The 26,954-nt window shown below is 32.4% G+C and overlaps 2 protein-coding genes across 3 annotated transcripts; one reads left to right on the top strand and one right to left on the bottom strand.

Moving 5' to 3' along the window:
• Nucleotides 1-1,362: 1,362 nt before the first annotated feature.
• On the bottom strand, nucleotides 1,363-12,724 carry LOC143920838 (fatty acyl-CoA reductase wat-like). Of its 2 annotated transcripts, none has more exons than XM_077443825.1 (13): nucleotides 12,451-12,724; nucleotides 5,397-5,546; nucleotides 5,207-5,322; nucleotides 5,002-5,124; nucleotides 4,618-4,743; nucleotides 4,095-4,240; nucleotides 3,914-4,023; nucleotides 3,735-3,828; nucleotides 3,548-3,655; nucleotides 3,211-3,477; nucleotides 1,975-2,151; nucleotides 1,820-1,900; nucleotides 1,363-1,749 (listed from the first exon to the last, which is right to left on the bottom strand). In XM_077443825.1, exons 1-13 carry the CDS (start codon nucleotides 12,452-12,454, stop codon nucleotides 1,620-1,622), a joined length of 1,632 nt encoding a protein of 543 aa, XP_077299951.1. In that variant the 5' UTR covers nucleotides 12,455-12,724; the 3' UTR covers nucleotides 1,363-1,619. The 2 variants fall into 2 exon arrangements, with proteins under 2 accessions (XP_077299951.1, XP_077299950.1); XM_077443824.1 differs by lacking the exon at nucleotides 12,451-12,724 and adding an exon at nucleotides 5,847-5,895.
• A 3,057-nt stretch (nucleotides 12,725-15,781) lies between these two features.
• Nucleotides 15,782-22,362, top strand: Ack (activated Cdc42 kinase). The gene is made up of 13 exons (XM_077444203.1): nucleotides 15,782-15,861; nucleotides 16,372-16,553; nucleotides 16,723-16,982; nucleotides 17,059-17,473; nucleotides 17,545-17,746; nucleotides 17,824-18,019; nucleotides 18,096-18,221; nucleotides 18,303-18,391; nucleotides 18,849-19,097; nucleotides 19,180-19,326; nucleotides 19,398-20,892; nucleotides 21,899-22,117; nucleotides 22,206-22,362. Exons 2-13 carry the CDS (start codon nucleotides 16,458-16,460, stop codon nucleotides 22,300-22,302), a joined length of 3,591 nt encoding a protein of 1,196 aa, XP_077300329.1. The 5' UTR covers nucleotides 15,782-15,861; nucleotides 16,372-16,457; the 3' UTR covers nucleotides 22,303-22,362.
• The last annotated feature ends 4,592 nt before the right edge of the window (nucleotides 22,363-26,954 follow it).

Raw genomic sequence — 26,954 nt, 5'->3', positions numbered from 1 at the left:
ACGCATATTAAAATTTCTATCAGTCATCTTTCATTCAGAGTAACACTAGCACACTATCAGGAAATGAAAATAAATAATAATTATATTAATTAATAATTAATTAAAAGTGCAATCACAAATGAATATGAAAATTCAGTTGTATTTTATCAATTTTAAATTAAGTAAAATTAGTGCTCTTAAATGAAATTCTCAAAACTATGTGAATAAAAATGAATATGTGTAGCTTTGGTTTTATGTATTGTCATATTTTCCATAAAGTCACCGCTTTATATTACGAATCCTTGTAGTGAGTTGTATTACAAGTATAGAGGGAAAAGAATAATTCAATCTAATATACATGTATAAAAAAAAGTATATGAAAAATTGTCACTTACGACAAATTTACGACTTGACCACCATTTTTTCTTATGCCGATCACAATAGAAGGTGGAAATTTTCTTCGAGAGTATAAACTTTGATAGTAATCAATTAAAAAAAAATCTAGTCACTATGAATAGACAATTTTAAAGTAAGTTTTTTGATTGTGAACGAGCGAATTTGTTCACTTAAAAAATAACATGAGTTCGTCATAGTTGTTATTGAAAACGGTGATCAGATATGTGTCGGTAAACGAGTGCATGATTTTAAATGAAAGGTATTCTGCTTGAGTTTTTTTATTATCATTATTATGTATTTTATTTATATTGCGTGTTGATGTCGAAAATCTAAAGCGTACATATGAACTCAATGCAATTTTAACCGATAAGAAATTTTAAAACTAAAAAAAAGGAAAAAAAAACTGAATAAATAATTTGTCCAAATAATAATTAACGTGATTTGTCGTTTTTCATTTATTTTTGCCTTCGTTTCACTTGTGCATTTGATTTTGATCGTCTTTTGTTTCTCATGGTCGATTTTAATACCATCACAATTCGACTTTTACAAATTTTAATAGCTGACGTGAGTACAACTTTTGACCTTTATTTTGTATACATGCACGTGCGTGTGAATTTCTAAATTATTGCAAAATATATAATTGTAACAAAAAAATAAATAAAGTAAAAAAAAAACATCGGCTACTCTGGCTTTAATTATTGTTTAAGTGAAATTGTCCGATTTGCTACATACGTTATACTGAATATATGTATATATATTACACACGCGTATGTACACAGTTAAGGTTTGGCGTGTGTGGATATATACAAAATATTTAAATAAAAAATCAGCGTCACTTCAAAATGATTATTTTATTTGTAAGATAATTGTAAAACAATAGATGAATATTATTATTATATATACATATACATTCATATATATACATATATATATATATATATATATTGCTTTAATATACAATTGTTTTTTCATTTTCGTATTTTTTTTATAAAATCCTTGTCCTTTGACGCTTAATTAATTTTATTTAAAAGTTTGTGTAAACAAAATGATTTTATACTACATGTCTAAAAACTTTTCAACGTGGAAGAAATTATAAAATAAAATATGTAGTTAATAAGTAAACCTACATACATACATATCTTGTTTACACTAACCTCTATTTGGCACATAAATATTTTTTTTTGCAACTATCGATACTATCTCACGTTCATCTTATAAACTAAATCATACAATTGTATTTTCCATTATGACAACATTGGAGTTTTGAATGGCGTTTTATTGAATTTACTGCAAATTGCTTTTCCAGATCTGAATATTCCTTTGAACGCGGCCAAAAACATGACGAGCTTGACTAATTTGTGCAACCAGTACAACCTAAAAATTAAATACATTAAAAACCAATCCCGTTCAACTATTGTGCATACTTACATATAAACGGACTCACATTATGTATTTCCTCTTTGCAGCCGCCAGAGTAGAATCTTCGTCTTTCAAAAGATATCTTCTTATTCCCAAAAAGTAACCACTACAAGTATTGACAAAAAGTTGTAATAAAAATACTATGCAATAATCTAATACTAAATTTTCACAACGACTTACTGTAAATAATCATTCCAATCTAATGTTCTAACGTCGCACGAATAGAGTCGACGATCATCGTCTGACATCTTGGCTATCACCTTCAGCATATTGTCGTTTGTGAAGTTCCAACCGTGCATCGTAAAGAACATTGTAACGTCCTCCATCTTATGAATACGATTGTATAACTTGAACGTTCTGTAAAACATATGTAGATCGATATACACAATTCAACATTAAATAACTGTGAGTTTTATTACAATTAGGGTTGCCACCTCAGACCTAGGTCCCACCCGAAGATTATTATAAAAGAAATATTTATTTATATAAATAATTAATAAAAAAAAAATCATTTCGAAATTGTGTAAAATAATAATGTTCGGTGAAAAAATTAGAGGACATTGTTTTTATCCATTTTTTATCGGCAGGCAAATCGAGCGATTTGATGCTAGGAATGATATTAAGAAGTTATCATACAATTTATCAGCATCTAATTCTACTTTTACGTATTATGCAACTCTAAAAAATCTTAGTATTTAAAATTTTCGTTCTTGAGATTAATTACTGAAAAATATTTCAATGGGATGTTTTCAAAATTATAAAATTTCACCAAGTAATCAATAGCCTTTATGTATACCTTTGCTTTAGTAACAAATTTTTGTATTCGATATATCTCCGAATATTTCTTACACGATATACATATGCGCCATAGACTTCTTTAGTTCTTTATACGCTTTGCATACAAGTTGTGAATTTCTAATATACAATTTTTTTTTTTTTTGGGGATTTAACACCCGGAGAAATAACACTCAAAGCCGGAGCCCGAATACGACTAGCTGAAACCCGGAGACTCCCGGTCAAAACCATAGGGGTGACAACCCTAATCACAATTGAGAGCTGGACAACAAGCCTTCAATGATTCTACTATCTTAACTTTATATGAAAGCCTTACAGTGATCAAATCAGCAACTTATCAATTTTGATTCTCACATTCTTAAGAAAATCAATATATTTACAATGCCTCAAAACCGGCCTGTCTACATTACATGCTATACATCTTCATATAAATAATTATAATGTTCAAATTGATAATAAACAACACTTTCATTCGCCATTCATTTGCTTGTAAAGCAGACACTTAATTTAATTAAAAAAAAAAAAACAAATGAACTACATATATTCAAAATTTGTTTTTATCAATTTTAACAGTTATAACTCTCGATTGGTTTCATGCAAGATAAATTTACACCAACTCACTGTGCTTTCTTTCCCGCACACACTGATATCAAATCGAAGAACGCAGCCGGCACGTAATGCAAGAAAAACTTATACAAAGAATGTTGTAAGGGATTAGTAGACATGATGAGGCTGTGATACCAGAGTGCCGCTGTCGGCGGAAATTCCACACCGCCCCTACAAGTCAATTTATAAAACTTCCCCCAAGATATAGGATTCTCAGTCAAAACGAAATTGTATATTCGAATGTCACGAGACGTCGGCTTCGGTCCATTCTCCAAACGTTTGCTGAAAAAATAAACAAACACTCAACCAAAGCCAATATTGAACACGTACAACAATAGATGCGAGCACATACGATTCCTTATAGCGTTCTGATATATCCCAAGCCGAAGCTATCAAACCATTAACGCACATGTCGACAGGAACCAAATTCGCTTCTTTATCACAGCCCATCCTTACTACCCTGGAACAATAAAACCATTCAATATCTAGCATGTCTGATACATACATACATATATTCAAATTAAAAAGATCATGAATACCTTAAAAGACCAGCACTGCAAGCCGTCACATATCCGTTGACACCGTACCAATTGTCGACCCATCTCGGCACAGGCTCGTTCACCGCGGATATAACTAAAAATATATGTTCAACAAATTTATACATACATATAAAAGAATATATTCAACATACTATAAATATTAAACAATATAATATTACTTATAGACGGTCTGAATATTCCAATGGGCATCCCGATGGCGCTCTGTCTGATGTAATCTTCGGCCATAGCTTTCGAGAACGTGTAAGTGTTCGGCCATTTTCCGAGGAGCCTTCGAAGTATATGTGCATTTTTATAATGGAATGTATTCTGTGAACATTTTATGCAGTGAAATTTACTCACTTGGGTGATATGGCGTCTATGATTTGCTGGTCGGCCGTTTCCAAGAACTTCAGCAGTTTTATCGGGTCCATTGGGGTGTCATAGAAACGCTCGTCAAGTGACGATGAGTAGCATTGAGAATAGGCGGTCGAAACGTGAATGAAAGCCTATTGAAATATGTCAATGTTATTTGTAATATGTAATATTATATCAAAATATCTATTAACTGGGATGACATGTCATTTTTTTTACATATAGTATTCATAAGTTGATTGGTTAGCCTTGCTAATACAATAGTACAATCGAAAGTGATACGCCAAATTGATACACATGAATTATAATATTAAGATCATATATGCAAGGTTTTTATTGATGACTTTTCAATCCAACATTATATTTGAACACATTGAACTAAAAAATCGAAATATTAACAGATGAATAATATTATAAAAAAAGACACTGAGAAAACTTCATGAAAGGACATTATATTAAGGGTAATGTATAATGTGACAAATTAGTTAATGTTTAAAATAAAATGTGAAACCTTAAGAGACTTTATTTCTTTTCCAAGATCCAACATATCCTGCGTTGCTCTTAAATTAATATTCAAGGCTATGGTGAGTGGTTCATGAAATCTGACTGTCGCAGCCACGTGAAACACTACATTGACCTGAAATTGACAATGAAAATCAGTATTAATTACACCATATTGTACTCTTAAATTGTTTTTAAAATAACGGAATATTAAAAACAAATATTTCTAAAGGTCTTTGACTTGCCAGAGTATTTTTTTTTTAATTCTATTATGAAGCTGTCGCTTTAAAGGTAAAAGATCTATTAAATCTTCTAAAATAATTTGTCGTTATGCCATTGTAAACACACAAACCTGTATATACCCATTTATTTATATTTTAAACGTGTCATTTACCTCTTTAATGATTTCTTGTCTGTCAGCGGCAGAAATACCCAATCCAGATACGGAACAGTCACCTGTTATAAGTCTGAATTTTTCTTTAAACAGTGGCCTATCTTTCTTCAATCGAACGAAAGCCTGAAATTTAAACGCTAATCTATCAATATTTGCATGTATGAGAGATGATCATACTAATATCATAAATGTAAAGAATGTTTACTGGAGTATCGAGCAATTCGTCAATTCGTGATCCAGAATCCTTCCCCTTTTTATCTCTCAATAAAAGATAGATATATCCTATATCTGGACATGACCACAAAAGTTTTTCTACCAACACTGCAATAAGGTTAAATATTATTTTCAAATACTTGTACTACTTCTGTTTCTATTCACATGTTCAGTGAGCTTACATTTTCCTAAAAATCCAGTCGCTCCAGTTATTAGTATATTCTTCTTAGAATAAAACCTTTGAATATCTGTAGATCTCTTCGGATAAATATTCTTAGGCACTGTAAACACTTTGTCCAAATCTTCAGAGTTCTTCGGCATGGCGGCCATTTCTAAAAAAAAAATAACAAAATCTAAATTAATAACAAATTCGATTAACCCTTTTGTGACCCTCATACCAAATTTCGTATTTTTCAATTTTGATTAAATTACAAAAGAATTGACAGGACAATAATAAACCTTCACGTATCCAAAACTTGTCATTGATGTATAGTCAAGGTCAATAATGAGAATGGACGCGTATTCTAAACGTGACAGATGTTTGTTTGAATTTTTCAATTTTTCATTGTGTAATTTGCAATTTCATTTAAAAATTTTATGTCAAGGAAATTAAAAACACGGTTCAATATTACCAATATATTGTAAATAATACAAACGAATGTGAAGGCAAAATATGTACATATAACTGATGAATTTGACGAATTACAAATTACTTGCGCAATGAATGGGTGTCACAAACATATTTCGCACATACATACATTATTTACTCATAATCTAAAACTTTCAACGTTTTCATTTATATTTATTTTACTGGGTAATAAATTGATTATTTTATTCAGTTATAACATTCCTTATGACTGATGAAAAAAAATAATCATGTGATAAATTAAATATGTGCACTTGCATACAGTAACAGATATTTATGTATATCTAATTTTTTTTTAGCATTTGTAATATTTTCAGGATATTAAAATAAACCTGTATATTCACATTTCGATTTTTTTTCATCATAGAATACCGCTATAGTCAATTTATTACTGACTGACTACGTCTATACAAATATCAATGTTTGGTAAAACTAATAAATAACATTGACGCGCTATTTTTTATTGTGTATTCAAACCATCAAAGATCGGGAAGAGTGAATTAATAACATAAATATTGATAACATTGCTAATTTAATAAAACACGTCATAATTAAAAGAGTAAATTGAACAAAGTGCTTCCACTATATTTTATTTCCCATATTGACAAACATTCTTCTACGTTTGAATACAATTAGCGACATTTAAATTATTCTAAAACGATTGATATTATTAAAAGGGCTGGACACCAGCGCCTTGTCCATGCAAACGTATTACACTTCTCCCTTCCTAAATTATGGCACTAGAGAAATTATTTTTTAATATGCTATGGATATCCACCATTGGCATGCATCTTTGCTTTTATTTTTTTGATTAGTTATTTTTTATAGGAGCTAGGAGCTGCCAAACATATATAAAATCGCCTCTTTTTTACACCCAAAGAAAAGAGTCCAGCGTGCTTATTTAACGGTCGATTTAAAAAAAAATACACGCATAGTTGCACAGAAAATATCTTTGTCATACCGATGATGAAATATTTTTAAAAATTGGTCCAGCTTCAGAGAAGAAAATAGGAGAATACGAAACCTCGATTTTGTCAATTTAAAATACGTTTTATCTGGTCGAAGCGCAACTGTCGCATTCACTCAATATATATATATATTGTCGCATTCACTCAATATATACATTCACTCAATATATATATCGAAGAAAGGAACGGCAACAAAATTAAGGTTTCGGGTGTACAGCCCTCTTAATGAGGGTGTGTTTACACCACATTTAAATGCTACATACACTTTGTCTTTTTTGGATGTCAAAGGGTTAATATTGACCGAATTTAGCAATGTCACTGACACACATAAGCGCACAAAAACGTTTCGGATAAATGGGTAAATATTTACAATAATTAATGATCTCCGAATAAATAAATACCACTTATTTAATGAACGCACACGCGGTCGGATATCTGCACCAAAAATCACTTGACAACTTGTCAAAGAACGTTTTTCAAAAATATTAATTTTTTAAATGTAAATTTATTCGGTTAAATAAATAATACAAGTATTACTCTCGTCGACTGAACATGTTAATTGGCATTGATCGTCAACCTTGTACTCCGAATGTGCGCTACGGAGATTTTCGAACTACACTACTCTTGAATACGGTATGTGAATCCTTCAGTTCTACGTATGTACATATAATATATCCGTTTTAACATAAGAATACTTCATCAGGCTCAACTATGTGCGACTCAACAAAATGGAGAAGAAATATTGAAGTGGAGAAAAGTAGAATCGATACAAACACAAGGCTTCCATAAATCATTTTGTTATGATTTAAATTTTAAATCACCGTAATCCATAATGGCATAATATGTATATGTTACAGTTGAAGTGTATCTTACAGTTTTAATATATTTTGACTAGTTGGAATATCTTCCGACTAACCCACGAAGTTGATTCATATTGCAAATTACATTCAAACTTGTCAAAATATATTACAATTGAAAATACAGTTCAAGTATAAGTTGGTACGAGGTTGGGTTTTCGTGAAAACGTCACTCGACTAGTAAATTGAGATGGAAAGTCACATTTTTGTCTTGAAAACATTCTTAGAGTTATCGTTATACGGTACTCATTACCTTTATTGGTAATACCTAGCAAATATGAACGCATTATTGAATTCTAAAGCATTCGTAAAAATATCTCAAAGCTGCCAAAACTCAACTGTTATATTACAACTCAAAATAAAATATTGTTGAAAGTGTAAAGATTTAACTTACTAGTTGAATATTGTATTCGAATATAAAAAAAAACACCATTTGAAATATATTAAAACTGAAAATACACTTCGACTGTAACATATACCCACTAAAACATATTTCATAATAACAATCAGTTAATAAACTTGTGCGTAGTCTCCATTAGTAATCATCATATGATATGACATGGGTTGATCTGAATGAAAAATATGGCCTGACATGAACGGATCTCGTTTTCGAAATATGTGAATGAATTTCAGTTTGGAATGACGCAAAAATGACGCGTGGCATTCTTACAAAAGAGACGAATCTCGCTGCTAAGGATGCTGTGTGCAAGAAAACATGAAATGAGGCTCTAATTGTCTTAACAGGCTTTCGTTACTTATATTGTTAGGTCAAAGAATAGAAGTCGATCAAATTGTACAAAGGGTAATTAAGCCTCAACAAGAACACAACCATCGACTGGAATAAGTACACGAGAGGAATCTGCACCGAGAATTTTAACAAGCGATATGAGGCAAAAAATGAATCGTCTAAAACGATGAAAGCTTATTTAGAATGAGAAAGAATACTGCTGGCAGAGTAATTCCTCAACGGTGAATTTTTGGAAAACTTTGACCTCTGGAATCTGAATTGTTTATTTATTTAAGTTTGGACCTAATGCACCACAATGGTCAAAAAAATACAGAGAGCTGAGAAAAATAAAAACATATACATACATATGTACATATACACAAACAAAAATACATTTATACACAATCATAAAAACAAAATTAAAGCATTACAATAGTAGCAGATGAAATAAAAAATTCAAGTAATAAAATACAAAAGTAGGGAATGTCTTGCACCTACAACCAGTACCAATAAATAAGAACCAGCTGCAAATACAAAACATCCCTGCGAAGCCCAAATGGAAGAGAGAAGATCAAATTTCCACTCCCATACATCCATAGAAGTAGAATGCATAGAATCGCTCTCAGCCTCCAAAATGTTGCTACAAAAACTCTGCGCGGCAGAGTTTGTTCATTGTTTGCTAATTGTTTGCTAAACTTCGTCTCTCTCTCTCTCTTGTCTCTCTTCTGACTTTCCGTCTCTCTCTTCGATGGCTCGCTTTTAGACGATACTAATGTTAACAATGACCATTCTATGCATTCTACTTCTATGCATACATCACATTCAATTATGAAAATATGGATGAGCGCAGGCTACCAGACAGATAGGTTAAAATATGTATTAAGCTATCGACACAATGGTTTCCAATAAATTTAGCTTACAAAAAATGCCTTGAGGGAAGAAAATAAGCCCCTAAAATAATCATGATATCAATTTCGCCTTCATGGTATAATAATAGTGTAAATATGTACATACAAAACGATTCTGAACATTGTTTTCCGTGTTTCTAAATGAAAGAGTGACCAAATCAAACTCTACTGTTAAATATTTTTTACAACCACTTAAAGCTAATTTTATGCAGTAAGAAGACGCATCAATATGTATTCTTCAAAAAAACTTGACGAAGCATTAATTTATAAAATATGAATTTTGCCAAAATTACAATCGAGTTTAATTGCGTCATACTGCTACCGGGAAATTCGACGTAAGCATAAAAATACAATTGTAAATAAATGCATACCACTTAACACTTATGTACATATGTAGATACTTCTTTTTGAAGTATGGTGTAAAAAATATTGTAAACGCAAATTTTCTTTCGACTCTTTTTAATTGTTTATCCTGTTCAATTGTTTTTTTTTTTTATTTTCAGAAGTTGATTTCATAGATTTTGCTTGTGCTTATTTAATTTTTTTTTAATTCCAACTATTAAACTATGAAACTATTAAAAATTGTGTTATTTGTGTGTATCAAAATAGTATACACATGAACTTATGTATATTGAAAATAATTACATGTTTGATGTACATATGCAATTAAAAATGCGTATAATGAAATATAATGCTAAATTATGTTATTGTACAATGTGTCACTTTTGCCACGAGTTTGTATATTGACGAAAATTGTATTGCTTGCAAAAAAATTCGGGGTCAATGCGTGGACAAATCAATGGCATTTTCTATTGAAAAATGATTGTCGATACTGATATTATATGTAATATATTATACCTTTCGAGTCGGGGTCGCTAACGTGGATTCTCATTTAATTTATTTGACTATATTTATCATCAGTCGAGAATTTCAATGCAACTTAAAATACGTTAACTAGAAATCCATCTCCGCAAACCGGATTCAAAGACTACTTAATTGAATAGATTTCCTCCATTGTTATGATACATTAGTTTTTATTTGATATCTTAAGAGTGGCAAGGGTAACAATTAACCAGAATATTATATGTATATTAGCAGATGGTAATTACACCTCGATGTCTACTTTAAAGAAAAACTTAAGAATATAGTCCACCCGCTCTACGATGACGCTTAGGTAAAAGGCACATGCTGTCCTTTACACCCCATTTCGACCAATAGCATTTCACGCGTACTGCCTGTTACTATTCTACTACCTGCACGAAATGTTACTGGTCGAGAGGCGGTGTAAGAGACAGCATTTACGTTTTTCCTAAGTCTCTTCCTACAGCGGACCAACTGTTTGGAAATGTTTTTTTCTATTATAACTAGTGGCCTGTGTGCACTCCATTTGATCGGCCAACACAATAAAATAATTTTAAATATTATTGGTGCTACTTTAGTATGCGGTCTACATTAGCATGTGATCTACCTTTGAATCGCAGTCGACTATTATTTTTTTATGTGTATCGTAGCTACAAAATGTTTATTACAATTTTTGTTTTTTCCTACCGCCCCATAATGTTGTCGAAGCATTTCTATCAAAATATCGTCAGCAGATACATATCTCTTAACCAAATCTTAAATGAATAGGGCTAACCTTAACTTAACCTAACCTATCCGGACCCTTAAATAAATACGTGTTGACCGCTAAGATACATATGTTTCTTTTTGCGAACATATTGATGAAATAAAACTTTAAAAAAAGATATCTTAGCAGCCAACACCTATTTATTTAAGGGTCAAGTGACTCAGGATAGGTTAGGTTAAGTTAAAGTTGGCCCTATTCATTTAAGATTAGGTTGTTGGGGTTGGTATTATCCAGTCTTAGTGTCACACGCGAGAACTGAGACCGCATATTAAAGTAAACATACTAAATATACTAAAGTAGATATATCGCATACTAAAGTAGATATGTGAAGGTAGACCGCATACTAAAGTAGCACCATATTGTTATTATATGCCGCGTCTCTTTCCATGATTCCAAGAGGAGAAAGAGAGACGAAGCTTGGTGCTAACAACGAGTACTTCGTACACACGCATGCACGCACGCATTAGACAATTATTATATACGATAATTATCAGTATATACATATGTAGGTACAAACAGTATACAAAACTATTAATCATTTTATTTGAATATTCTCAATTTATCTGACTGGAGAATAGAGGCAAAAGAAAATATATTGACAGGTGTATTAAATAACTTATGGGGCGATCCAAAACAACTAAACAGGTTGAATTATCTAAATTTGGTGGGGACAGGCTAAATATCCTATGTAATTTAACTGGTAACATAAATAATAAAGGCAGTGCAAGAAATGATTTCCCAGATATAACAATGGAAGGAAATATATAAAAAAAATCAAAAATGTAAATAAAATAGTTACATCGTATATATGTACATACATTTATTCAGTGGTGTCACTCTAATGGTTTCCATGGGTTTCCGGAAACCCGTTGTTAAAAATCAAAAACCCGTTATTTAATCTAAAAATTCATATACTTTTTGTCAAAAATTATACAAATCTTGAAAATTTAATGAACTTTCATGTAATAGTGCCTTCGACGAAAAAAATGTGTATATATACATATATATTTTCAAAATAATTTATTGAAAACAAATTGGAAACCCGTTGTTCCAAAAGTGAGGTGACACCCCTGCATACATATCATATAGCAAATTGAGAAAACTTTCAAAAGTCTAAAAAATTTAAAGATTCGCATGTTTCCAAAATTTGTTTACTTAGAATATTATTACACTTTCATAGAATAAATAAGTGCATACATAGTTCAAAGCTTAAACAAAGTTTTTTACGAGCTAGCTTACAAACACACCCAGGTGAAATATTAGAAAGTTCAAACTCCCTGAAGTTTTACTATCGTATTACTTTACCGATTTCCAGTACAGCTTGACCTCTAAATTCTACTTGATATATACATAAGTATATCCTAATAAAAACTAATTTTATTGAAATAAAATCTCCAAAAATAGTTCCAGGTACAAACACATTTTTTTTTTCAAATTTGTTAACATTATATGTATAATGTATTTGGTTATATAAATAAATTAAAATAAAGAAGACATTCTTACCCATTGATTGTAAAGTTTTAATCCAACAACACTTGAAACAGCTGTCGGAACTATGTACAGGAAACTAAAATATCTCCACACACAAACTATGAATTTTTCACCGCATTCAACAACCGAACGTAAGCAAGTAGTTGTGGTTATTGTCAATGTTTGGTTATATAGACTTTGGTTTCGGATAGCCAAGGTGGTGGAGCACTTGCCCCGACTGTTTGACTGGAGCGACCTCCACCGCCGAACTATGTAGTGACGATTGATTTGCTTAGGTCATCAGATTGAAGAACCCACTCGACGTGTTAATTTTCGCCGATTTTACCCAATCTGCACAATTTTCCTCGTCATTATTTACTCAAAACAGCAGTTAGAAAATTGGCTCGAATCCTAGCTCGAAATACAGAAATTGCGAAACTCTCACCTTCTAAGATAAATTTTAGAATGCTAAAATATTTTTACTTACCTATCTATGTATGTATGTACGGGTCTACCTCACGGGCCGGAATGTGAAATTACCGAAAACGCAAATATCGGAAGGCAAAGATCGAAAATCGAAAGATAAAAAAAAGGTGCATGGTAAACGGTACATACTCACTTAATTTGCGCAAGCAGGATACAACAGGAACAAGAGTAACAGGCTTTTCCTCCCGAATTCTGCGCGCGCACATTAACGCGGGAGGAAAAGCCTGTTCCTCTAAAACCTGATGTATCCTGCTCTCGCACACGTAAGTAAGGCTGTGCGACACAAATAGGGAGATCTCCACGGCACGCCACTGGTAATTATGTACGTATGTAAACATGTTAAGTATTCTATAAGATATTTAACTGCGTAGAATTTCATCAATAAACAATAGGTAGGAATATGTTATACCTATATACATAATGTATTCGTTAATAATTAATATGGTATTAAATATTTTATATTATGAGTATATTTATAAAAAAAATTACAGGTGAAAAATGATATGTGAAACATGTTATTGAAAAAAAGCTCTCACTTGCAAATAGATTCATATAAAAGTCAATATTTACTATGATGATATTGGCATTTTCGCACATAAAATTGATAATGTAAATCCCTAGCGGTACATTAACCGTAAATAAAATGTTAAATATTAACTTTTCCAAAGAAAAAAATTAAAAAACTAGCACAATACTGCTGTTTAAAATATATCGAAAAAAGATACTCTTGGAATCGTGGTAGTACATATTTCACTTTTGTTTCACAAATTTTAATAAAAGTTTTTTATAAGTTGCGTCAATCATTTCATCGAGGTGCCATTTAATAATTTGAGTTGCCTATTTGGCGGTTGTTTTTTTACTTTTCCGTTTCCTCACATTGACATACCCTTCACTCAATGGTACTATGTGTTTTATTACGTTTATTAATCGAATACATTCAATCAGCTTCGCTGATATGATGACGCTAATTTTGGGTAGCAAATAAAGAACTAAATACTGAATTATGAAGAAAAAGGAAAACGACAAAAAAACCAAGGAAAATATGGAATGGAATCATTTAGTACTGGACCCATTATTTAATCTTGGAAGATGAGCCAATAAAAATAAGTTAATAAGTAGTTACAAAAAAATAATTTAATAAATAAAATCCAGCTTTCTTTTACATAACAAGACTCTTGAATTACTTCGATCATAGTTTTTTTCAATTCAATCAATTTTCAATACATACTATATGCTTCTGCAAAAGAAAAGAATTCATCAAATAGTTCAGTAGAAGGAAAACTACGTATAAACAAAAATAGTTAATAATTAATTACTGACCTCTAGCGGCGCTGAGTACTATCACTATCCTGACAATTTTGACATGAAAAGATAAATTCTCGTAAAGAGTAATAGGCTCGAACTCAAAATACATATCCTGACCTTTCATTTGCGTCCTTGTTCTTACGGGGAAACGCTATATTTTAAATAATAAATATTGAAAATGTATAATGTTCATGTGCAAAATCAAAAAAAAAAAAAAGTATATAGAATTTTTTTTCTTTGTCTTAGAGCCTAAATGTTTATTTACTCAGATGCGTTGGAGGAATACTATGATCGTTGGCCATGCAAGAGTTGTTAGCCCTTTGTATTAAAATAGTACATTAACAATAAATTAATATAATGCTATTGAAATGTATCATCATCGTGGACATAATAAAGGCCAGACCACACTATGCTCCGTGACACGACACTGCAGTGCGCGGCCAAATATTGTTTGTATGAAATTGTATGAGATAGAACGCACTACGCGTCACGCGACATCGCGCGATAGAGTTGCCTTTTGTTTCAACTTTGCCATGTTGTGTCGCGCCGCGGCAGGTCTCGGTCGCATAGTGCGGTCTGACCTTAATGGTGAAAACACTGTTTGTTTTCGCCCTTACTCGTGGGATACCTTAAGAGTGGGATACTTTCCAACATGCACACAAACGCAACACCTCCTAGCCCATATTCATGATACGCAGTCCCAAAAATCACTCCCTGGAGTGTTTTCAGTGATATTTTATCCTTGCTTGACAGTGATCTATAGTCGCGAATCCCATATTTGATGAAATCTAGGAGAAACATATCGGTTGCATATGGATATACATTCACGTGCGACCTCCCAAATATATTAATTTTGCACGTACACAACGGGAAGCCAAGAACATACTGGTGATGTCCCATAGCGGTGTGACGCTTTGGGGCAACCTGTCAGGTCACACTGGTCATTTTATTGCTTTTATTCATTGATGTATAATACACATAGATGGGCCCTGACGTGTGATTTTGGTCGGAGATCTTGTCTTCACTAACTGGGGGGTGCGGGGGATTTAACTAGCGGGGAAGTTGGGCTTTTTTCCCTACGACGCAGCGATACCTACCTATCTACTAAGAGAAACTGTGCATGCGCCATGTATTTTGCATGCGCCAAAAGGGAGACCAGTATAACACGTGAGGGCGGATCTAGTGTATTATACATCAATGGTTTTTATTATTTTAAAATAATAAATAAATAAAATACCATCGAGTGTATTTTCGCCCTAAAACGGTTCGGTGATTATTCCACAAAAAGCGATCTCGCGCAAGTCACTAAAATCTCGATCACGGAACATCTGGCACCCAAAAACTCCATCAATTTAAAGCTACTCCCGCGAAATATTATACTAACGAAAACTCGAGTGCCAGATTTTCCGTAATCGAGATTTTAGTGACTTGCGCGAGATCGCTTTTTGCAAAGTAATTCTTTTATTCCATAAAACACCGTAATATCACAAAATTATTACATTTTTGATTATTTTCTATTTTTAATTTGCAATAATAGATTTTGCGCAAATATTTGTGCATGGTTGGCAAACGTGTTGTTAATACCTCAATTGCGACCATAACGTCCAGTTTGACGTTTGTGCAGTTGAGAGATCTGCGTTCGGTTTCTATCAGGTTTGTTGAGTTTGATCAGTAGCTTTACATGGTTTATGATCTCCAACTACTTTCTAATATAAAGTAAACGTTTTTTAGTATATTTGTTTTGGTGGGCGTATTCACCGGACGTGATAAACGCGTGTGAAAGTTACCTTGACACCCTATTTGCAAAGTCGTTTAATAATTACAATGGCCCACGTCGTGATCGCCTTCAACTCGTTATCCAATAAAATCTGCAATCACGCAATTGATAAGATGGGCACGATCGTCGTTGAATAAATTATTAATTATTTGCATTAATGCGTTCAATATTGTCTCCGAATGCGATTCAATACGTTCAATAGATTATTGGTTGTTGTTTATATTAATATTAACATTTTTTAATTATTTAAGCGTCAAACTTGACGAGATTGTTTTAATTTAGCAGAAAAAATAATCATTTGTTTTTATCAATATATTATCAGTTTATTTATAGTATAATAAATATGACTATCTTTATTATTTATATCTATTTTGAACTTTTTTCAGATATGGAGGTTAGCGATAGTTAAACCGCTACGTCTCATGATTAAAATAGTTTCATCAGTACCGAGTCAAAAAATCAAACATTCACCATGACAGAAGATTGTGCAGATACGGAATGGTTAGCTGAATTGCTTCATGATGTACAGCTCGAACAATTCTATATTAGAATTCGAGATGATCTCCAGGTAAGACTAAACTGGTGTTTCTCTTTAAAGTCCATGCTGAATTTTTGACATCCTACTAAGGTTCGATAATATTCAATAAGTTAAAAAAAAAAACACCGGCTTAAACTGTGTATGACCGAATGAAATATGTATAATTCTTAAAATTATTAAAAAAATTTTCATATTTTAGGTTACACGACTTGCGCATTTTGATTATGTTCATGCGGACGACTTGGAAAAGATTGGTCTCAGTAAGCCGGGGATACGTAGACTTATGGATACCGTTAAAAAGCGTAAAATGAGCCAATGGAAGAAGAATATACTGAGTAAACTTATTGGTGGTGGAAAACAAAGCTCTACGGGGACATCTAATAGCTCGAATAAACAAACGTCAAATGCCAGCTCTACTGGAGTAAGCTTGACATGTCTCATAATGGAAAAAGATTTATTGTAAGTTTCACTATGAAATTTGTTTATGATTATTCCTATATATGTATTATATTATTTTCCAACCTTAAAATTATAGGTTGGGAGATAAATTAGGCGATGGATCTTTTGGTGTTGTGCGACGTGGTGAATGGCGAAGGAGTGCAGAATCAAAACCGATGTCCGTAGCTGTTAAAGTTCTCAAAGCCGATGCTCTAACTCAACCTGGTGTATTTGACGATTTTGTCCGAGAAGTCCAAGCTATGCATTGTCTCGATCACCCGCATTTGATTCGATTGCACGGTGTGGTTTTCCAACCGTTGATGATGGTCTGCGAAATAGCACCTAAAGGTGCTCTGATCGATTGGCTTCGACTTCAGTGTGGCAGCATATCGTTGAGTATGATTGGCAGATGGGCAATACAGGTGGCTCAAGGAATGGCATACCTAGAACAAAAGAGAGTATTGCATAGAGATCTTGCTTGTCGCAACGTTCTTCTCTCATCTTTAGAAATGGTCAGCTTTGGTTATAAATAATTTTTCACATCTTTTTCCAATTGGGTAGTTAAGTATTATATAAATTTCAGGTTAAAATTGGAGATTTTGGTCTGATGAGAGTGTTGTCTGATGCCGATGATTGTTACGTTATGACTGAACATAAAAAAGTACCTTTTCCCTGGTGTGCTCCGGAATCTTTACGATCCAGACAATTCTCTCACGCGTCTGACGTATGGATGTATGCTGTGACCTTGTGGGAAATGCTCACCTTCGGAGAAGATCCGTGGATGGGTAATAACTGACTTTGATTCGTCCTTTGCTATTAATTTAGTATGATTTTAATGTTGTTAATTTTTTTTCTTATCTAGGACTGAACGGCTCTGCTATTTTGCGATTAATACTTCGAGAGAATCAACGTTTGACTATTCCAGAGTCTTGTCCACCAGATCTTTATTTACTCATGATGCAGTGTTGGGACTTAGTGCCAAAAGAACGTCCGTCATTTGCTGCAATTGTACAATATCTTACTAATAACAAATTCCAATATGTGAAAGCGACTCAAAGGTTTTTTTTATTTTTATATGTATCTATTATTTTTTTTAAATGATAGCAAATATTTTCATACATTGCTTTGTTTCAGTTATAATGATGATGGTAAACTTTCGATTGAAGCTGGTGATTCTATCATTATTATTGACGGTCGAACTGAGCTTTATTGGTGGAAAGGTCAGAATCAACGATCATTCAAAATTGGACTTTTTCCCAGGTTATAGATTATGTTTTAATAAGTTTTTGTTTTTTTATAATTCCATAAAAGTATTAATTAATGTGTTTATTTTTGTATTAGAGCTATTGTCGATATCGTAAAAGGAAAACACCCAGACAATAAATCAATGAAAAACGCTCTTTTGCATTCTGGACATGGAGTTTCGTTTGGTAAATTTTCATCTAATTTATTTGTGTTTAAAACGAATGTTATAAATACATATATGACTGGTTTGTTACATGCTTTTTATTATTAGTGTGGTGCGAAACTTGGGTAAATGAATTCGAAAATGCTACTTCAGGTATATTAGAATAACAAGTTTTAGGTGAAAAATATGACAGGTGGTGAATAAATATATGTATATAATATGTATGCGGTTGAGCAAACGAAGAGATTTATGTGGTAGTGGGCGGGATATATGTATGTATGTAAATATGTGACTAGGTGGAAGGAAAAGAAGGCCAAATGGATACTGTACAAAAAAATATGTGTGGAAGATATTAAATGAATGTATGAATGATAATTAATGGGAGAATAGAGAGTTAGTGCTGAGAGGCCTTATAAATATCCTTTAAAAGGTTTGCACAAGTTCAACTGGAATAAATTCTTTGAATATACATGTTTCAGGTTCTCATCCTTCAAGTCCAAATAAGAATGTGAGACCTCAATCCAGTCAAATAAAGAAAAGATCTCCTGAATCTTCACAGCCCCAAACTCTAAGATCTAGTAGTGCTGGTAGTAAACAGTTTAATTACAGTAAACTGACGAACGACCCGAATAGTCCGACTCATACTGTTCTACAGAGACAGCAATCGAAGCAGTCCATGAAGAAAAATAAACCTGATCGTCCTCCTCAACCGAAATTCTTATCTAATGGTAAATTTTATTTAGGTACTATTGTTTTTGGTTATCATTTTAATTTATTGATAATAATTGTATTTTTTTTCTTTTTTATAAGGACAAGAAGGTGTATTGATAGATTTTTCAGCCGACGAACATAAGTCAAATGTATTACAAGAAGCTCAATTGTCACACCTAGTAAACCAAGTATTAATAAATCCGTCCGATTCTATTTTAGATCAACCAATTGATGTTCCACAAGAAGGTAAATATTAACCAACATGATGTCATTCATTTTCTATTATTATATCATTATTAAAAAAAATATTTTTCTAGAATCTTCATATCCTTCTTGGGATGAGGCAACATCATCATCTGATATATATTCGCGAAATCTCGAACCACCGCCTTACATGCAACCTCCGAGTTATGCCAACACCTCAGGGTATCTCCAACAGAGTGCAGAACCAATATATGTCAGTCAGCAGAACCAACCAAATTATTCCAGTTCACAAATTTACTCTAGTAGGAATCCTGCAGTCGATTATGGATATAATACAAATGATCGAATATACAAAAGAGATGTAGATCCATTTGATACTTCTTACGTATCTAATGGAACTACTCCTAAAGTATATGACTTACCACAGAGCATTACCAGCTTGAATGCCCAACATAACCAAGCAGTTCACGAAACTTTGTCTCAAATGAATAGTTTAAATAGTAATGAAGAATTCCAAAGCAATATACCCGAAAGTGTTCTCGATCAACCAAAATTACACAATGATGTCTCTCATAGTAATAGTCTATCTAGTCAAATGGACTCTCTCACCTTAAAGAATAGTTCGCCTTCTAAATTACTCGATAAGAAGTTTATACAAGAATTAGAAAAAAGTTTAGGAAAAAAAGAAGCAACTGCCAATAGTAATGTGAACGATAGTGCTGTGTACAACGTCAATACTCCCGACACCAATAATGTGCCAATTTTAAGACCACCACCTCAGTCTTCGAAACTCTCGAATAAATATGCCACTCTTGATACCTTGAAGGAATCTATGATGATGAGGAAAAATAATTCTCCTTATGACTATCAATCAACGTCAAACTATGATAGACGGTCATTCAACGTTTCCGAACCTCAACAAAACAATTCTGTACATAGATACAGTATGAACACAGTGAGCAACAATTCCGTAGATGATAAAAAAGTCAACATAACACCCAACGCCGATACAAACGAAGTAATCAACCAGATGTGGAAAGAACAACTGCATCAGAATACCCAATTTTTACAACAAAACACAGCTTCATCCACAGCTGCAATCAAAAGATCAAACGACTACTATGACACAAGGCCGCATTCGAATTTCGACGAAATCGCTTCGAGTAGTAATAGAAACTTGAATCGGTCCAATTCCCTGATGCAAAACAACAGCAGCATCGGTGAGTTTAAATCCAACCGAGGCAGCACTCTTCCCAGATTGACGACAAACCCAACTCAATTCAACCAATCCGTCGAGAGCGTCAGACAGAACTCGGTGGCTAATCACTATGTATCAACGACCCAACCACTTTACAATGAAATCAACGATCACTATGACGCATACGGCACTGCTGAAGATCCATCAGCTGGTGAAATCACATATCACATGTACAGTAATGATACCGCCGGATTCATGGTGACCGTCCCTCCTAGATTATACGACGACGTGTTTGAAACGACGCGAATGCCTATGGGAATTCTTCGGCCTCATCGTCCAGCTCCTCCATGTCCACCTGAACTGATGCAAAACAACACACCACAAGTCCTCTATCACGAAATACCAGATATGTAAGTTGAGCCGCAATAATTTTATTTTATTTTTAAATATGTAGGTATATTCCAGGAAGGCCTAACAGGTAGACCCCAATGCGCCTTCCTAGACAATTAATTGCAAACATTACAGCATTTTTATTACATAAATCACAGTATTTCAATAGGTTGAAGAACACAAAATAACAAATCATTAATCAATCGTTAAAGACATCTATGGATTTAGACTTGTGCATACATTTTTACATATTGTACATAAATGAAATTCAGATATTTTTAGGATGGTTTTTGCCAATTTGATGGAGGAACCGTTTCAACAATGAAATCAGATAAATTGGCAAACCCTGATGGGAAACAATCGACTTGGAGTCACAAATATCCAAGTCTGACCACCAGTATTAACCCTTTGCCCGTATAATATAGTGATATAATATATAATAAATATAGTGAACAAGCCCTGTACGCGGCACCATTTTCGCGAATTTGGCAATAGAGTTTTCGACCTTAAATACAGATTTTAATATTTACTCAAGTAACCAGATATTTTAATTAACACATAAAGTATTATTTTAAACAATAAAATACATAATATATCTCGTAGTTTTGGCTTAATTGTTAAATAATCATTCTTCATACAATTGAGACGTATCGTCCGCCATTGTTCAACAGACGTGACGTCACAAAACGAGGTTTCAGTATGGTTCCACAAAAAACTAATTTTGACTGGTATATATTCATTTTAATCAAATTGAATAGATGTCATTCAACTCTCAGTAATAAATTCAACCAATTTTGAACCTTAAAACAGTTGAAATAGGCGCATATAAGGCTCAAAATCCCGTGCAAATTTCAGAAATTCTATGGAAGACAGCCGCGCTACAGACTTGTCGCTCAAAGCTTCCATAGTAGACGGCCGCGGGCATACGGTTAAAGATTAGCATGGGATCATACCACCGAGCCATACTGCTGGCTAATATAAGTTTAATCTTTGATAGTCATTTATACTAACGTTTCGTATTTTTAGTTCTGGTCCACAATCGACTCAACAATTGGAGCGAAAGTTGGGAATGTCTGGAATCAGTGGAGTAATTCCGATAACTGAAGAGTCTGTTACGCGCATGCAGGGCATGTTGGGTGATTCCGGACAGAATGTTGGACGATCGGAATGCTTGGCTGCGTTGCATGCTTCAGGTGGAAACATAGTTAGCGCTTTGAAGCAAGTTAAATTGGATCAATTGATGAGGTAACTTACATATAAGCGTGTACACATATCACTATTAATCTAATAATGTTCGTTCTTATTCAATATATTTTTACTTTATTTGTAATAGGTTGGGTGTGGCATCTAAGGAGCAATGCGAGTCTGCTTTGCAAGCTACGGATTGGAATGTAGAAGTAGCAGCTTCGTCAATTTTAGATAGTAGATAACTGTGATAATATATTAAACTTATCACATAATTGCACAGTACAACGAAACTTCCTTCTAAAAATTCTAAAAAATTGTATTACATTAGACAATGTATCATATATTATAAACACTTATATCAATTTTTGATGATGGTGATACGCACATATACATAGATACAAAACGATGCAAAATATATTTGTTCAATACAAGAATTTTTTGAAATGAAATTCTGTGCTCAATTTTGATCAAATTGTTATACTATATTTTTAGAAGCTGGTTATTCAATGTAGCTTTATTTTATATACATCAGTCCTGAGTGTTCACTTCAATTCGTTTATGAACATACTAGTTTGTTTATACACGAGCTATTTAAGGCTAACAGTCAAAAGCCATATTCGAATAGACACACAAGATGTCGCATGAAACTTTTTGCTGTCAAAACGTCAAGTATTTAAAAGGGGTATCTTATACAAACCATATTACAGCGTTGCTTTAATTCCTGTTTCCACTAATATTGAAAATGTTGCAATCCAGGGTAAGCATACATACATAGAAGATAGGACAAACGATTAAGAATACTTAAACTGAACAAACTTAATACTTAAGAATGAACAAACTAGTTGTTGGTCAATTTTTTCTTTTGTATACACTAAAACTGGCCAGATTGGTTTGTGGATGAAAATACTAGTATGTTCATGAACAAATGAAATGTACACTTGGACTGTAGCATACACAGCTTTAGATCTTGAATTAGTCTGCACAACTGTGGTTGAGCTTGGTTAGTGGCCGTTTTTGAGCTTAGTGATGCAATATTTTCTGAGCGTTTTGAATTACAATATTTTTTGTTAGATAGCTCTCTATTTTATTTTATTTTATGTGGAGCATTGAAATTTAATGAAATGCATTTTTGTGTATGTAAAATGTGACTTTATCAGAAATGTATTTACACTTGTAGATGTAGTATTAATGAATCATCATTTTTGCACTATGGTCTTGCCAAATAAGCTTTTTTTATCGTCGTGATTATTAATATTATTACATATGTATTTATAATTCATATTTAGTTAATATACGTATATATGTATTAATTTCTGTTTAATAATATTGACTTTTTACTATATGTAAAATAGAACGATAACTATACTTGTTCTATTTACTATAAATGTAAGAATTATGAAATATTAGAATCTCAAAAATATATTTTACGTGTAAAATTATAAAACAATTGATATTTTGTTAATAATTACTTATTTTTTTATATTAATTTCACAATGTTTTGACATTGTCGTTTGCTTTACAATATAATATATTGACTTACAAATAGAAGTAGAAATAGCCAAGATTACTTCTTAATACATATGTATGTAATAATGATGTAACTACTTACATATATTGTATTTCAACATTTTTACTACTTATTTTCTGCTTTTGTTTAGTTTTTTGAAAAAAAACAACTTGAAATTGTTACAAATGATCTTATAGATTGTCGTAAGTGTACTCATGAATCTGTGTCATTTATTGTACTTTTTTATTAATAACTTTAAATGTATAACGCAATAATATCATATTCACACGTTTGATGAATACTTTTTTGTTTGTTTGAATATTTGTAAATATGTAACTAAGAAATGTATCGTTGATGAATATTAAATCAACCATTTTTTCTACATGGTATTTTTTCTAATCCACATTTTCCTATATATGTACATACACAGTGGCGGACTGGCCATACAAGCATACATGCCCGATGGCATGTGGGCCCCACTATCCGTTAGAAAATATGGGCCCTCAGTAAAATTAAATAACTTTTTAATTTAACTATTTCATGTGTGTAAAAAATTATAGGATATTGCACTTTGGGACCTAGAGTTTGGGTATTTCAACAAAACATTTCTTACGATATACACAAACAACTAATGCCTGCTTTAACAGCCCAAGGATCGGTTAACTTTTTTTATTAGGCTCGCAGTTTCAACATTTGCGTGGGCCCTTTTACCGGGCCCATTTCCAACCTCAATATTATGCATATACCAATACCTATGTAACAACTACCTACTGAAATAAAAATGGGAATAAACAAATTTCCCTGAATAATATAAACTGAATTGCTTAAAACAATTTTGATAGGACGATTCATCATCAACCAGCGATTTAAATTTACTTCATACATACTTTCAAAATAACATTTGATTATACTTCGACGATATAGTAAGATTTAAATACACAATTTTAAACAGTTTCCGAATATTAAATCTAATCCTTATCTAGACAAATCCATGTATATAGAAACATAGGATAGGGGCCCCCTCCCCAAAATCCTGATTTTTGATTAACATTAATTGAAAATATTATGCATTTTTTGTTTTCAGGGACGTAATTTGGGGGGGCACTCGCCCCCCTAAATTAAGGAATAGTGTGAATTTAGAAAATATTATGGATTTAATGATTAATGAGATACTATGGATCTATGAATGCTGCGTTTATTTCTTATGTACATATGTTACTTTTGGGTAACTAATAAAATAATCGCTGCTATGTGCTTTGAAAAAAAAAGATTTTATTATTTTGAAGCAAGTATATTTTGATTTTTAAGTGGTATGCCATTAGTAACATTCTTAGAAATTGTTCATCCCATGGAGCGAATCGTTAGAAAGGTCCCCTTTACTTTATTTTGTCTCAAAAACAGATGTGTATCGTTTATTTTTCCGAATGTTCGTATATTTTTTGATATAGTGATATATTTTGATGGTCGATTTTTGCTAACCATGTGAAGATTTTTGGTAAAAAATTTTCGCCTGCGGCGCTTTTTTGACTTTTTACATAATATTTTTTTATAATTATTTTTTCAAAAATAAGCTTAATTTTTTCATATTTTATATTTTCCATTTTTATTCCGATATAAAAGATTTTTTGAAAAAAATTCAATTTGACCAATCTTTGCCTGCCCCCCCAAAAAAAAGCTGAAATGACGTCCCTGATTGTTTTCTACCGAAAGTAAAAGCCGCTTTTATGCCGCATTATTTTATGATGCATTATATGACAAGGATTAAAACGAAATATACAATGTAATTTATGGATCTATTTTGCTTTTGCCATTTTTCTTGTACCTAAATTTGTTTATTCCCATTTTTGAAAATTTTATTTATATTTTGCCCTTGATTTTTAGCGTGATGGAAAAAAGAAAATTTTGTTATATGGGGGGGAGGGACAAATTTTTTTAGCCCTGGGTGGGGGCCCCCTTTGACTCCTGGCATGCACTGATTTCAGTCCCAGTCCGCCACTGTACATACATACATATGCGATATAAGGGTGACCGTAAAAAAGTCGACGGTGAAAAAGTCGAAAATGTTCGTTTACCATGCATACATACATATGAAAAACGGTTAGTATATATGTATATCAGTGGCGTGCGGTAAAAGTCTCTCTCCCCCCGTCGTACATCCTCACTTAATTTGCGCGAGCAGGATACAACAGGAACAAGAGGAACAGGCTTTTCCTCCCGTATCCTGCGCGCGCACATTAAACAAGGCTGTATGACAAAAAGAGAGATAATTTCATGACATGCCACTGATATATATACATAGTACCGTTTACTATGCACCCTTTTTTTATCTTTCGACTTAAGATCTTTCGATTTTCGATATTTGCTTTTTCGACCTTTTCACTTTCAGTGCCGTGAGGTAGACCTGCAGTATAAATGGTACACACTATTAAAAAGCTTATTGGTTTACAGTTGACTCACATTCTACATAACTCTGCGATGTTTCAAGAGATAGCACAGCCTCGATAATACAGGCATTAAGTAATTGCAAAAGCTGAGATTAATCTAATTAGTTTGCTACCTATGTAGATGATAAAATGTATCTAATCAATACACGTGGGACTTTTCTTTTCTTTCTTTCTACTTTTATTCTGTTAAAATTTTATAGTAACCAGAATAATGCAATATCTATAAATATTTTATCCAAATCAAATTTTTATTAAAAATTTATATTTAAGTTTTTTCTTGATTCATGAGTACCATATTATGGCATTCTACTAAATTGGAAAATAAAAAAAATAAACAACAGATATTTCAGTTAAGACATACGACTATTTTGATAGGCATGTATGAACATTTTCGACATTATTTTCATTTCAAATAATTTTTGAATGTCGAAACTTTGAAATGTTCACTAAGTATAGTTTTAACCAGTCTTCAGTAGAACTTTATAAGAACATTCAAGAAAATGAATAAACTATTTTCATAAATGTACGTACATAACTCTTCAATGTTAGTTTTTAACAGGGCTGTGTAGTTCAGTTCAAAATTCACCGACTGACTCCAATTTGAATGATTTTACTAAGATCGACTTTTTTTGCAAATGAAAAAAATAGCAATTTTCAAAATATAAAAAAAGTTAAAGGAATTTAAAAAATCACTAAAAATTGAAATTAATAAAAATGTAACCCAATTTATTGGTAATTAAATAGGTATAAATAAGAATTAAGTACATATATATTTTGTCACGACAAATTGCTCACGGACCTTTCACTCACGTGCAACTCGCTCAATGAAATTACAGTCACATATAAAACACTCACGTGACAAATCGCTCACGGGGCAAATCACTCACGCTCACGGAATTATTCCAAAACTCAATTAAACGTATCGTGACGAATTAAGACACTA

The sequence above is a fragment of the Arctopsyche grandis genome, chromosome 13 (assembly GCF_051622035.1).
Source record: "Arctopsyche grandis isolate Sample6627 chromosome 13, ASM5162203v2, whole genome shotgun sequence".
Taxonomy (NCBI): domain Eukaryota; kingdom Metazoa; phylum Arthropoda; class Insecta; order Trichoptera; family Hydropsychidae; genus Arctopsyche; species Arctopsyche grandis.
The sequence above is the reverse complement of the archived record's forward strand: the minus strand, read 5'-3'. Positions and strand labels throughout refer to the sequence as shown.